General features: G+C 45.7%; 1 protein-coding gene across 2 annotated transcripts in view; it reads left to right on the top strand.

The window, feature by feature from the left end:
- The window catches only part of LOC126161507 (E1A-binding protein p400-like), a 175,710-nt gene that overhangs the window by 110,428 nt on the left and 51,719 nt on the right, over positions 1 to 13,563 (top strand). For both annotated transcript variants that reach the window (XM_049917412.1, XM_049917411.1), the window contains exons 4-5: positions 3,778 to 4,055; positions 9,789 to 10,218. In XM_049917412.1, the coding sequence (XP_049773369.1) occupies positions 3,778 to 4,055; positions 9,789 to 10,218 (708 nt within the window). The remainder of the gene's footprint in view (positions 1 to 3,777; positions 4,056 to 9,788; positions 10,219 to 13,563) is intronic.

Below are 13,563 nucleotides of genomic sequence, written 5' to 3'. Positions count from 1 at the left end.
ATCTTACAAAGCAAACGAGATTGTCCAAACTAGTAGCAGGCATTAGAAAACGAAGATAAAAATTTTATGGACATGTTCAATCATTCCCGACATTCCACACAAGATTATGGCACACGTCGGAAAATTAAAGAGTATACCCCCGACCCAAAAAGTTAACAAAGACCTCTAGAAAGCCAAGATATAAGCAGTGGACGTAGCAGACAGGAATCTGTTCAGTCCAAAGGTAAGCAGTTGGGCAGTACAGGCAGAACATGAGGACCCCAAAAAACCAGGAGCCAAGTGAGCTTAAAAACGAAAAATAGCCCACTGAGGGAGAATGAGAGCCGCATGGAAGATCACAAAAACGAAACTAATAGTACTGTGTGGTGCAACTGTGTCTGCATGCATATAATAACGATGAAAGATATGCGTTCTGAAAGGACGTCTGTACCACAAAGTAAAGCAGTTATTAGTGAAACATGTAACTGTACGAAATTTGAAGTTCAGAGGAGAAATTATGGACGATTTTTAAGTTAATATATGAGTGAAACAATGTGAATCACCCCCTTAATTACTTTTCAACAAAGTAATCAAAGAGCGGCGGAAATTAAAACCTGAACTTAAAATCGACGAGATAACACAATTTCAAACCACCAGTATTAGGAGAGACTGCTTTTGCTGCGATCTGGCGATTCTATGTCGGGTCATTCAAATAGCATAAAAACAAGTAAAATTTTTTAAAGAAACAGAGGAAAGGCAAACCAAAATACATGTCTAGCAACAATCTGATTCTAAAAGTTCTACTTTAGAGAAAGCGAGAGTTTTTACTTCAAATTACGTTAAATTATTCAGAAAACTCGTCTGGAAAAGGCTGGTTGTGAGAATCCTTGTCACAAAATGGATTCATGAAAGAAAATGCTACTTCCAATTTACAAGACTGAGATACTATAACGCAGTCGTCAAACTAATGAGTCTCTTTTGGGATTGACACAGTCATTGTTAGAAAGAGAAAAATTGAAGAAATTCAAAAGAGACAAAGAAAAATAATCAAGAAAATGGTAGTTCTAAATTACACTGAAGAAGGTATGTAAATGTAAAGAAAACGTAAAGGAACTGAAAATATGCTATAGTTTGCACATATGTGAAAAAATTCAGGCTAAAACACTGTAGACATATTAAAAGAATCAAATCAACGAGGTAAACTAGACGTGTTACGGTTTGCTGCGAAAGAAGCAGTAAAGAGAAAGCTAAAACAATAAAATGATGGGTACAGTGGAGACAGACCTGAAAGAAGAAGGAATAACATGCTATAAAATTTTTGGGCAGAAGACGGAAGACTGGACAGTTGGTCTGGCAGAATAACCCAATAACACTGCACCTACTTGGTTTAGCGATGGAAAAATGTGTGTATCCTGAGTAATATAGGGACAACGAAAAGCTGAAACGTTGTTGTACATAGCATTGTCCACTAGGATCTAAAATCATACTATAATAATAACATAGCTACTAAGTACAGGGTGACAATTATTAAACTATGAAGTAAAATCGTCATAGCTTCTGAACGGTTTGCGTTACAACGTTTAAACTGCACAGTTGGCCGCGGGGCATGATGGGAATTAGGATGCAGTGTATAGTTTGGTTTAGCGACGAAGGCCACTTTCATTTGGATGGGTTCGTCAATAAACAAAATTGGCGCACTTTTGGGCTGAGAATGCGCCTTTTGTAATCGACAAGTCTCTTCACCCTCAACAGGTAACTGTGTGGTGTGCAGTTTGCAAGATCGCCTCGCTTCTGAACTGATACTGTTATTACTCATCTTAGCCGCGAGTCCGTAGAGGGTGGTATATGTAACGTATAGTATAACTGGTTAGCATTTCCACCTGTTAATTTGCGAGTGTAACACGGACCTTCCTTGATCCGCCTTGGTGGGTCGTGTCGTCGGATTTCCTCCTACCTGTGCGCGGTGCAGCTCTCGTAAATGTCGTCCCGTGCAGATTCTTCATTGGCGCATTGTATGTCTCTGTCAGTGGAAGCTTATTATCTGAAATTGCTGTCGATCAACTTTGGGGTATCTATTTACTCGAAATTAGCATTCAGAATGCCGTAATATCACTTTTATTCCCATTAGATCAATAATGAAAAACTCATGTCACAAACTACTCGTAACCGAGAGCATGGCTACCATCGAACAAGACAGGAGGAGCTCTTAACGCCGACTGCCGACTATGGCGCGCAGTCCGTATCTCTTATTAGTTTCGTCATAGTTCGTGGATTTCCGATCAAGTTCGTACTTACTAAGATATGGATTTGTTAATGAACGGGTGTGAATTTTAACGAGGCAAACTATGATAAATAGTTTTAAACATCCAGAGGCTCCTCCTAATATTCATGTTGTCATAAATGACTTTAATTATTAAATATAAATGAACAAAATCGGTGACTTTGGGGCCAAGATGGCGTTACTTCCCGTCATGTATATTTCCCAGGCTGACGCTTGTTGCTAGAGTCCAGCGCCGAGCCCCACCCCACTACGCGCGACGTATGGTCGCTGTGGTGTCACCGCCAGACACCACACTTGCTAGGTGGTAGCTTAAATCGGCCGCGGTCCATAAGTACGTGTCGGACCCGCGTGTCGCCACTGGCAGTACTTGCAGACCTAGCGCCACCACATGGCAGGTCTAGAAAGACGGACTAGCACTCGCCCCAGTTGTACGGACGACATTGCTAGCGACTAGACGTACGAGGCCTTCCTCTCATTTGCCGAGAGACAGTTAGAATAGCCTTCAGCTAAGCACATGACTACGACCTAGCAAGGCGCCATTAGCCTTACCTACTTTGAGAGTTATAGTATAAATGTCTCAAGAAGAACGCTGTATTCATCAGAGAATAAAAGTTAAGTATAAAGCAACTACGTATTTTTCTTGCTACCATTCAATAGTTATCCTGTTTCAGACTTCACGCCCGTCTGCATTATAGCGTGCCTTTCGGCTACCTCCGAGTGGTGTGGCTGTCTTGCTACGCCACAACAGTCGCTTCGTCACCTAGCCAGCCAGCGCGGGAAATGATCTCCGACTCATGGCCGGCTACGGACTACAGCACTTCCTAACTATCGTGAATACATGAATAAGAGACAATAATTTATTAAAACTGGTAAAAAAGTCTTCCTCACGTACGAGGCACCTTACAAGTTTCCAATCACGGAGAAATCGGTGCGATATTCCTTCAAGGCACGGTGACTGCCGAACGGTACGTGAAGGTTTTGGAAGGTAATTTCATCCCCATTATCCAAAGCGACCCTGATTTCGACAAGATTTGGTACATGCAAGGCGGAGCTCGACCACATCGAAGCAGAAGAGTGTTTGATGTCCTGGAGGAGCACTTTGCGGACCGCATTACCAAACGTCACTGGCATGGGTCTCGATTGGCCGCCATATTCTCCGTATCAGAACACATGCGACTCCTTTTTGTGGGGCTATATCAAAGACAAGGTGTACAACAATAACCCCAAAACCATTTCTCAGCTGAAAACGGCCATTCAGGAGGTCATCGACAGCATCGATGTTCCCATACTTCAGCGGGTCATACAGAATTTCGCTATTCGTCTGCGCCACATCGTAGCCAATGATGGCAGGCAAATCGTATATGTCATAACCTAAATCCGAATATCTGTGGTGACGTTTAAATGTTGAATAAATTGTCTGCACCCCGCAGTTTCGATCTAATTTACGTTTTTTTTTCATATAGCTCAATAATTGTCACCTCGTACATCCCACTACAGTCACTTTTGGCTGCCTGCAGGTTCCCATCAGACCTCTGCGCCCCCTGCGTCCGACGGTGGCGACGCCGCCGCGCCCGCAGACGACGACCACGGTGTTCCAGAACGACTACCGCCAGGACCAGCTGGGCCAGTCTGTGGAGGACGAGGTGGACGACGAGCCGCAGCAGCTGTACACGGCCAGGCCCGCCTCCGCCTACTCCATCCCCAGCACCAGCTCGCTGTACCACCAGTACGACAGCCAGCAGTACACCACGCCCGCTCCCCTAGCCTACCGCCCACAGCCGCAGCAGGCCGTCAGGTACGCTTCATCTCCATATTGTCCGCCCCCGGTAGCTGAGTGGTCGCCGGCACGGTACCTCAGCGTGTTCGTTCAGAGGGGTAGATGCCCTCTGTAATAAAAAAAACTGAGTGAATGGATCAATAACGAACTTCAACGGGCGTCAGGGGACGTCCGCCACGACCAATTGCAACGAACTATAACGAACAAAATGAGATTTAAAAAAAATGGGGGTCAGCGCGACGGACTGTCAATCCTAAGGGCCCGGGTTCAATTCCCGGCTGGGTCGGAGATTGTCTCCGCTCAGGGACTGGGTGTTGTGTTGTTGTTGTGTTGTCCTAATCATCATCATTTCATCCCCACCGACGCGCAAGTCGCCGAAGTGGCGTCAAATCGAAAGACTTGCACCAGGCGAGCGGTCTACCCAATGGGAGGCCCTCGCCCCACGCCATTATTATTATTATTATTATTATTATTATCTCCATATTGCTGCAGCATGGACACCCTGACCGAATGCTAACAAAAAGATATTCCAGCACTTCCATGCCTATGGGATATTTTGATTACAATTTCATCCTTCTGCCAGCTTACTTTCAGTAATTTCAGTACATAAAGTAGCCTTTCCTAAAGGTGAAGAATGGCGTGAGTACATGATTTCCATTGGGTGTCTCTAAAGTTACAGGAACTCTTCAAGTGGAGATCAGAACACGGTATATCCAGGTGACTTCCACGTGCATATTATCTTTCAGACTTTGACAAAGGTTTTATGATCCTGCCTTCTTGTGCGGTTGTTTTCCCACCATGGTTCGCTCCATTACCATGGGAGCTACTCCCTGATATCTTAACACGTGGTGTATGATTAAGCTCCTCGTAGTCGTGAGTGTTTTCCATATATTCTTTTGCTTACCGATTCTGTGGAGGACCTGCTCATTTTTCAGCAGTGCACTTAATTTTAAGCATCTTTCTGTAACACCACGTCTCAAACGCTTCTACTTCCATGTTTTCCTGCTTACCACAATCCATAATTCACTTATACACGATGGTGTGTTCCAGACTTGCATTCTACGAAATTTCTTCCCCTAATTAAAACCTATATCTTTTGGAGGAATACTCTCTTAGCCGTTGGTAGTCTGCTTCTTATATCCATCTTACTTCAACCATCATGTGTTATTTTGTTACCAAGGTAGCAGAATTCTTTCTCATCATCCACTATGTGGTCACCAATTTTTATGTTAAATTTGCTGGTAATCCGTTTTCTGATGCTCCTCATTACTTTTTTTTTCTTTTTTGGTTTACTCTCAAAGGATATGAGGTGTATCTATAAAATAGTGGACCGATGCTGTCACAGAGTAAGTATGCATTCGCCAAAGATGAACTGCCAAGTAGAATGCGACATGTATGATGTCTGCAGACAGATCAGTGTGGCCGTGGACTTCGTTTGAGTAAGAGCTGTTATTTTGTTTTGCCGGAAAAGTCATAAGTATAATAACAGAGAAGCGAATAGTCGAGAAGTTTCACACGAAATTTGAGAAAACTGGTACTGAAACCCACCTTTTACTAAAAGAACTACCTTTTACTAAGTCGCTTCAGGCAAATGCCGGAATGGTTCCTTTCAAAGGGCACAGTCAACTTCATTCCCCCATCCTTCCCTAATCCGATGGGACCGATGACGTCACTGTTTGGTCTCCTCACTCAAATCAACCAACCAACCTAAAAGAAGTCTATGGCCGAGGGTGTTTATCACGTATACGAGTTTTTGAGTGGTTAAAATGTTTCCAAGATGGCCGAGAAGATGTTGTAGATGACTCACGCCTGGGACGTACTTCAACGTCACAAACGGATTAAAATATCAAACAAGTATGTAATGCGATTCGATCTGAGCGTAGATTGAGTATTCGGTCGATTGCTAAATGAGTAAAAACACATTCAAAGCGATGATGATTGTTGTTTTCGATACGCATGGAATTGGGTATCTTCAGTGGGCTATTGATCACCATTACTACCTTGAGGTCCTTACTCAACTCCGTGAGAAAATAAGAAACAAACGACTAATTACGGAAGAACACGTTAAGAGTCCTGCATCAAGACAATGCATCGGATCACACCGCATTGTCTGTTAAGAGGTTTCTAACTCCGTGGTAGACTACACACATTATTCGCCTGAGTTAGCACCAAGTGGCTTTTATCTATTGCCCAATGTCAAATCTATAATAAAAGGAACAAGATTTAGGTCCGCTGAAGCAGTGAGAGAAAAGCAGCATGCGTCATCAAGGAGCTCACAGAGGAAGACGTCCAGTACTGTCTTCATTAATGGTAAATTCGCATGGAGCGTTTTAGGGATAGTGCATGGAAGTATACTGAGGATGACACTCGCTAAATATGTATATTTTTGAAATAAAATGTTTTGCAGCAATAGTCCCGTTATTTTATAGCCACGCATATTATGTTTTCAGTAAACTGTTCATTAAGATCTGTAGCTCTCTTAATTCTTCCTCACATTCGTTTCTATGTTAGTAAGAAATTTTATATAATCGTCTTCCTTAAACCCAGATAGCTGTCTTTATGAGACGCTCCCTTAACGTTCTTATGGTCATCTGAAAGGCAAGTAGAAAGAGAAAGTGATTTTGTTAAACTGTGAACAGATTTGGAAGGTAAGTACATGTGGTTCACTTAGAAGAACACTGTCTATCAGAGACAAATATCTGGATTTTAATCTGATCTGGCACCCACCTTCAGCCTGAGTGCTCAAAACAGTGCTTGGTACTGCCAGTAGACACATATAAAAACATGTACGCTATCCTACCCTTCAGAACTAATAGTTCCTTCGTTAAGAAGCAGAGTCCACCTCCACACCTGAATGGTCAGCATGGCTGACCCAGTACTGCCACGTACTTTTCATTGTGGAAGGACTGGTACGGGGTGCACTCGGCCTCTCGACACCAACTGACGAGGTACTCGACCGATTAGGAGCGGTTTTAAGGTCAAGACACATGGCAACGATGAGGAGAGCGGTGTGCTGACACCACGTCCATTCAACCACATATGATGACGCCACTGACAGAGGTTGACATGGCCCGTCTAAGGCCAGAACGTGGAACTTTACCTTTACCATGTGGAGTAGAGCCGGATAATTTGGGTAAAATTAAAGAGGAAGGCCAGGTACTGAGATTCTCAGAGAGAGGGGGCTCAGTTTTGAGGACGAGCATCCGAGCGACCTTCCCTTCCCTTTTAACCTTCTCCAATCTGTCACTCACTCCTCTGACAGGAGGAAGATATTAGCTCCAGCTGTTATATTACTGCATGAACTTTTATGCAGCGTTATCATTAGTACGTTCTGGGTTTCAAAAGACGACTGTGTGAAAACTATAAGACACTAACAAAAACGAAACCCATTGTGGCTAGAGCATCTCTCCAAGCGTCGATTCATAATAAGCGCCCTACCATTGTTTCAGTAGGGGAAGGGATGTCAGAACATGAAGAAAAACCATTCGTTATGTATCGTCAGATTGAATTATTTCGCAGTTAGCGACAGGCAACTCAGTGAACAGATCTAAAAAGTGGACCGCTGTCATACTTTCCCAGGTATTTCATGACAGAAGATTATTTGTTGTTGTTGTTTTTTGGGGAAGGAGACCAGACGGCGAGGTCATCGGTCTCATGGGATTATGGAAGGACGGGGAAGGAAGTCGGCCGTGCCCCTTGAAAGGAAGCATCCCGGCATTTGCCTGGAGCCATTTAGGGAAATCACGGAAAACCTAAATCAGGATGGCCGGACGCGGGATTGAACCGTCGTCCTACCGGACAGAAGATTAAATGAACTACACACACATATTGACGTTTGTCCATATTGAGTGTTATGTACAACTTGATAAGAATGGTAAAGAGAAGTGGGTTACACAGTGGTGTGGCAACTGTCGTCATAGGCAAGCTGGAAAGAACAGAAATGATTAGCGTACAAGTTAACGTAACACACAGAAGATTTACTTAACTTGTACTTCTCCAAGTGTACAAAGAATTATTACAAATAATACAGCAATCATTAGAGTGCAGCACACACAATAGCAACAAGCACGAGACTCGCTGTACTAAGCACGAACGATGGTGTCATAGTGATGAGGCTCCAAGAGCAAGTGGGCTGAGTGTCTGCCACAGGCCGTCCTGTATTGCAATGGCAGAGGACGCTCGTAGTCTAGAGCCGGTGGAGGCGTGGCTCAGTGGCCGCTCATCAATTGGGTCCGCCAGATACTCCATGATCACTGTCGGCATCAGACAGAAAACTTGCAATTCCGTTGCCAACTGTTACGCCCGTGGGGTGGTATCGATACGTGATACCACAATGAGCACGTGTGAAGTACGTTAAAACCTAGGACAGATGCTCTCCACTAATATATGTGTATCTTATGAATGTGTAATAGTGTACGCGCATTTTCTTTTGAAACTCCAGAAAATATTAGATACAGGCTCCCAGGTAGGCTCCCGGAAGGCGTTCGATACAGTTCCGCACTGTCGCCTGATAAACAAAGTAAGAGCCTACGGAATATCAGACCAGCTGTGTGGCTGGATTGAAGAGTTTTTTGCAAACAGAACACAGCATGTTGTTCTCAATGGATAGACGTCTACAGACGTTAAAGTAACCTCTGGCTTGCCACAGGGGAGTGTTATGGGACCATTGCTTTTCAATATATATATAAATGACCTAGTAGATAGTGTCGGAAGTTCCATGCGGCCTTTCGCGGATGATGCTGTAGTATACAGAGAAGTTGCAGCATTAGAATATTGTAGCGAAATGCAGGAAGATCTGCAGCGGATAGGCACTTGGTGCAGGGAGTGGCAACTGACACTTAAAATAGACAAATGTAATGTATTGCGAATACATGGAAAGAAGGATCCTTTATTGTATGGTTATATGATAGCGGAACCAACACTGGTACCAGTTACTTCTGTAAAATATCTGGGAGTATGCGTGCGGAACGATTTGAAGTGGAATGATCATATAAAATTAATTGTTCGTAAGGCGGGTACCAGGTTGAGATTCATTGGGAGAGTCCTTAGAAAATGTAGTCCATCAACAAAGAGGTGGCTTACAAAACACTCGTTCGACCTATACTTGAGTATTGCTCATCAGTGTGGGATCCATACCAGATCGGGTTGTCGGAGGAGATAGAGAAGATCCAAAGAAGAGCGGCGCGTTTCGTCACAGGGTTATTTGTTAATCGTGATAGCGTTACGGAGATGTTTAGCAAACTCAAGTGGCAGACTCTGCAAGAGAGGTGCTCTGCATCGCGGTGTAGCTTGCTGTCCAGGTTACGAGAGGGTGCGTTTCTGGATGAGGTATCGAATATATTGCTTCCCCCTACTTATACGTCCCGAGCAGATCACGAATGTAAAATTAGAGAGATTCGAGCGCGCACGGAGGCTTTCCGGCAGTCGTTCTTCCCGCGAACCATACGCGACTGGAACAGGAAAGGGAGGTAATGACAGTGGCACGTAAAGTGCCCTCCGCCACGCACCGTTGGGTGGTTTGCGGAGGATAAATGTAGATGTAGATGTAGGTACTCATGAATAGCCCTGTACATGAGGTAAGAACTGGCTACCAATTCTGTCTCATAACTTTAGTTTTCTGTAGTGAATTTTCGTTTCGATACAACACGTTGTTTATGATGTGCCGAGTAACAAAGTTCTATCAGCCTCCTGTTTGTGTGTCAGCTGTAGAGTGTATGGCCCGGTGCTGTAAACTGCCCTGTCTACCCTCAGCATCACGCCGCGCCCTCGCCCAGCTGTGGCGCCGTCGACGGTGCGCAGCCAGCTGCCGGCCACCACTTACCGGCCACAGCTGCTGGCCACGGCCACACCGCGCCCACAGACGACCACCACGCAGCTGTACACCCGCCCCCCGCACGTCTTCCAGTCCAGCACCGCGTCGCCCTACTCGACTGCAGCTCACTCCCAGGCGCAGCTGTACGGCAGGACGACGTCGCTGTACCAGCCTTCCAGCACGGTGGCCGCCGCCTCCACCGCCGACGTCGACTTCGACGACGAGCTGCGCAAGTTCCAGCTGGAGAACAATGTCGTCACGACGCCGCGCACCGTCAGCCCCGCCGCGCTGGCGCAGCGAGTGCAGCCCGTCCAGCACGCGCAGCTAGCCACCGCCAGGCCGCAGCAGGTGGTCCAGCAGGCACGCAAGGTGAGACGGATTGCCTTCACAAGATGTGAGCGAGACGTGTAACCAATTTCACCCGATACCGTCACGCCGGGTGATACGCCACTATGGCGAAGACGAATACACACTTAGAATGTGCGTTCACCGCGATGTCGCCAAACACGATTGCGACCATCATGATACTGTAAACAGAACCTGGATTCATTAAAAAAATGACGTTTTGCCATTCGTGCACCCAGGTTCGTCGTTGAGTACACCATCGCGGCGCTCCTGTCTGTGATGCAGCGTCAAGGGTAAACGCAGCCATGGTCTCCGAGCTGATAGTCCATGCTGCTGCAAACGTCGTCGAACTGTTCGTGCAGATGGTTGTTGTCTTGCAAACGTCCCCATCTGTTGACTCAGGGATCGAGACGTGCCTGCACGATCCGTTACAGCCATGCGGATAAGATGCCTGTCATCTCGACTGCGAGTGATACGAGGCCGTTGGGATCCAGCACGGCGTTCCGTATTACCCTCCTGAACTTACCGATTCCATATTCTGCTAAAAGTCATTGGATCTCGACCAACGCGAGCAGCAGTGTCGCGATAGGATAAACCGGAATCGCGATGGCTGCAATCCGACCTTTATCAAAGTCGGTAACGTGATGGTACGCATTTCTCCTCCTTACACGAGGCATCACAACAACGTTTCACCAGGCAACGCCGGTCAACTGCTGTTTGTGTATGAGAAATCGGTTGGAAACTTTCCTCATGTCAGCACGTTGTAGGTGTCGCCATTGGCGCCAACCTTGTGTGAATGCTCTGAAAAGCTAATCATTTGCGTATCGCAGCATCGTCTCCCTTTCTGTTAAATTTCGCGTCTGTAGCACTCCATCTTCGTGGTGTAGCAATTTTAATGGCCAGTAGTGTAGATATGTCCTACAGTTAACACTTTTTTTAATTTATATACGATTGCACAATTTCGGTCTTGGTCATAACGTGAAAGTTGAGTGCAATGGTACGTTGAAAGATAAGTAATTTAGCAACTGTAACGTGCACCCATATTAATAGTGCTAGTGATCCAGCTTTTATTGTATAACAACTGATAATCATAAACAGAAAGGACACCATACAAATATACCATGAGGTGACAGAAGTCATGCGAACCTCCTAATTAGCGTGACGGATCTCCTTTTGCCCGATATAGCACAGCAGCTCTACGTGGCATGGAATCAACAAGTCGTTGAAAGTCCCCTGCTGTAATATTGAGCCATGTTGCCTTTACAGCTGCCCATAATTGTGAAGGTGTTGGAGTGCAGTATTTTGTGCATGAACTGACTCCTCAGTTTTGTCCCATAAATTTTCGACGGAGTTCGTGTCAGGCGGTGTGAGTAGGCAACATTGTCATCAATAAAAATTCTACAGTTGTTTGGGAACATGGAGTCCATGGATGGCTGCAAATGGTCTCCTAGTAGCCGAACCATTTCCAGTCAACCATCGGTTCAGTTGGACCAGGGGTCCAGCCCATCCGTGTAAACACAGCCCACACCTTTATGGTGTCAACAGTGCTTGGTTGACAACTTGGGTGCATGGCTTCGTGAGGTCTACTCCAAGCTCGAATCCTATCATCAGCTCTTACGAGCTGAAGTCGGGACTCTTCTAACGGGGCCACGGTCTTCCAGTCGTCTGGGGTCCAACCGATATGCTCATGAGCCCAGGAGAGGTGATGTCGTGCTGTTAGCAAAGGCGCTCATGTCGGTTGTCTACTGCCACAGCCAATTAAGGCCACCCTGTCCTGACCGCTGCGTTCGTCGTAGGTCCCACATTGATTTCTGCAGTTATTTCACGCGGTCTTGTCTGTCTGTTGACACGGACAACTCTAAGCAAACACCGCTGCTCTCGGTCGTTAAGCGAAGGCCGTCGGCCACTGCGTTGTCCGTGGTGAGCGGTTATGCCTGAAATTTGGTATTCTCGGCTCACTGTTGATATTCTGGGTCTCGGAATAATGAATTCCCTAAGATTTCCGAAATGAAATGTCCCACGCGTTCAGCTCCAACCACCATTCCACGTTCAACATCTGTTAATTCCCGTCGTGCGGCCATAAGCATGTCGGAAACCTTTTCACTTGAATCCCCTGAGTGCAAATTTCAGCTCCTCCAATACATTGCCATTTTACACTTTGTGTACGCGATATTACCGCCGTCTGTGTATGTGCATATCGCTATCCCATGACTCTTGTCAGAGTATTTCAGTCTGCTCGTCACAACACTAAGTTCACTATCGTCACTGAAACTCAGTCCACAGCTGCGATGAAATGTTTAAATAACTTGGTACGTCCTATAGCTGTCTTTTTTTATTTGTGTATGATTGCACAATTTATGTCTTTGTCATAACATGAAAGTGGAGTGCAATTACGCGTGGAAATATATGTAACATAAAAATGGTGACATGCAACCATATTAATGGTGTCACGTTCATGATAAGCCACAAGCGCAATGATAAAGGACACCTTTCAAGTCCACTGCCCAGCGGAATTAAAGGATGACTTCTTCGAAACTCCGGAATTACCACCCACTGCGACCGTTAAGGTTGAAATTTGGCTCAAAGGTATTACCTTCCTCTGGAATGGTACAATAGCGTAGCGCCCTCCGACGTCACCCTAGGTCACGACGACGTTCCACAGCAAGCTACCGACAAATGCGAAAAAGGACACAGATCATAAGTTTATGTGACACGTAAGATGGGTTAATGACGTCACATTGCAGCTAAGTATCACCAAAGTTCTTCCCAATGCCACCGTGAACGTGTCGCACTTTCGGAAGGACGTACACTCCCTCTTACTCTCATTTCACCACTTCCATTGCTGCCTCTGCGATGGAGGTCAGAACCGCGGCGCCCAGCGTTGAAACTATGCGAGTTTCTCATGAGTGCCTCAGGAAAACAATCCAGACCTGCAGCCTCTCAGAATCTTCACGAAAAGGCCGCAGGGATTGGCTTAAAGGGCGTCAATGAAACCATCCTTTCTCCAGGGCGTTGATTCCCACACATTTCGCTGTCGAAAACAGTTCACAGTGCGATGAGCAACAGGGAGACGTTATTCACATTCTTTGGCACTACTGACTTCCTCAGGCGTTTCAACCCTTCTCAAAGTATACTGTCGGGCTGCTTCCCTATTAAACGCTATTTCACCCCTTTGGACTACAGCGCGACCGCAATTTTTACAGGTTGGAATCACTAGAGACCGTTAGAAACCATTAGATGAAATCTGAAAGTGATTCAAACCAGAAAAGGGTGCTTATGTTCTTCCAACCGTCCTATTTCGCATCCTCCCCCGGTGTGTGTGCGTGGGTAGGGAGGGAGGGGGGCGCGATATTGGCGAATGCATGAATA

The sequence above is a fragment of the Schistocerca cancellata genome, chromosome 2 (assembly GCF_023864275.1).
Source record: "Schistocerca cancellata isolate TAMUIC-IGC-003103 chromosome 2, iqSchCanc2.1, whole genome shotgun sequence".
Classification (NCBI taxonomy): domain Eukaryota; kingdom Metazoa; phylum Arthropoda; class Insecta; order Orthoptera; family Acrididae; genus Schistocerca; species Schistocerca cancellata.
Note: the sequence above shows the minus strand (reverse complement) of the source record. Positions and strands in the feature narration are given on the sequence as shown.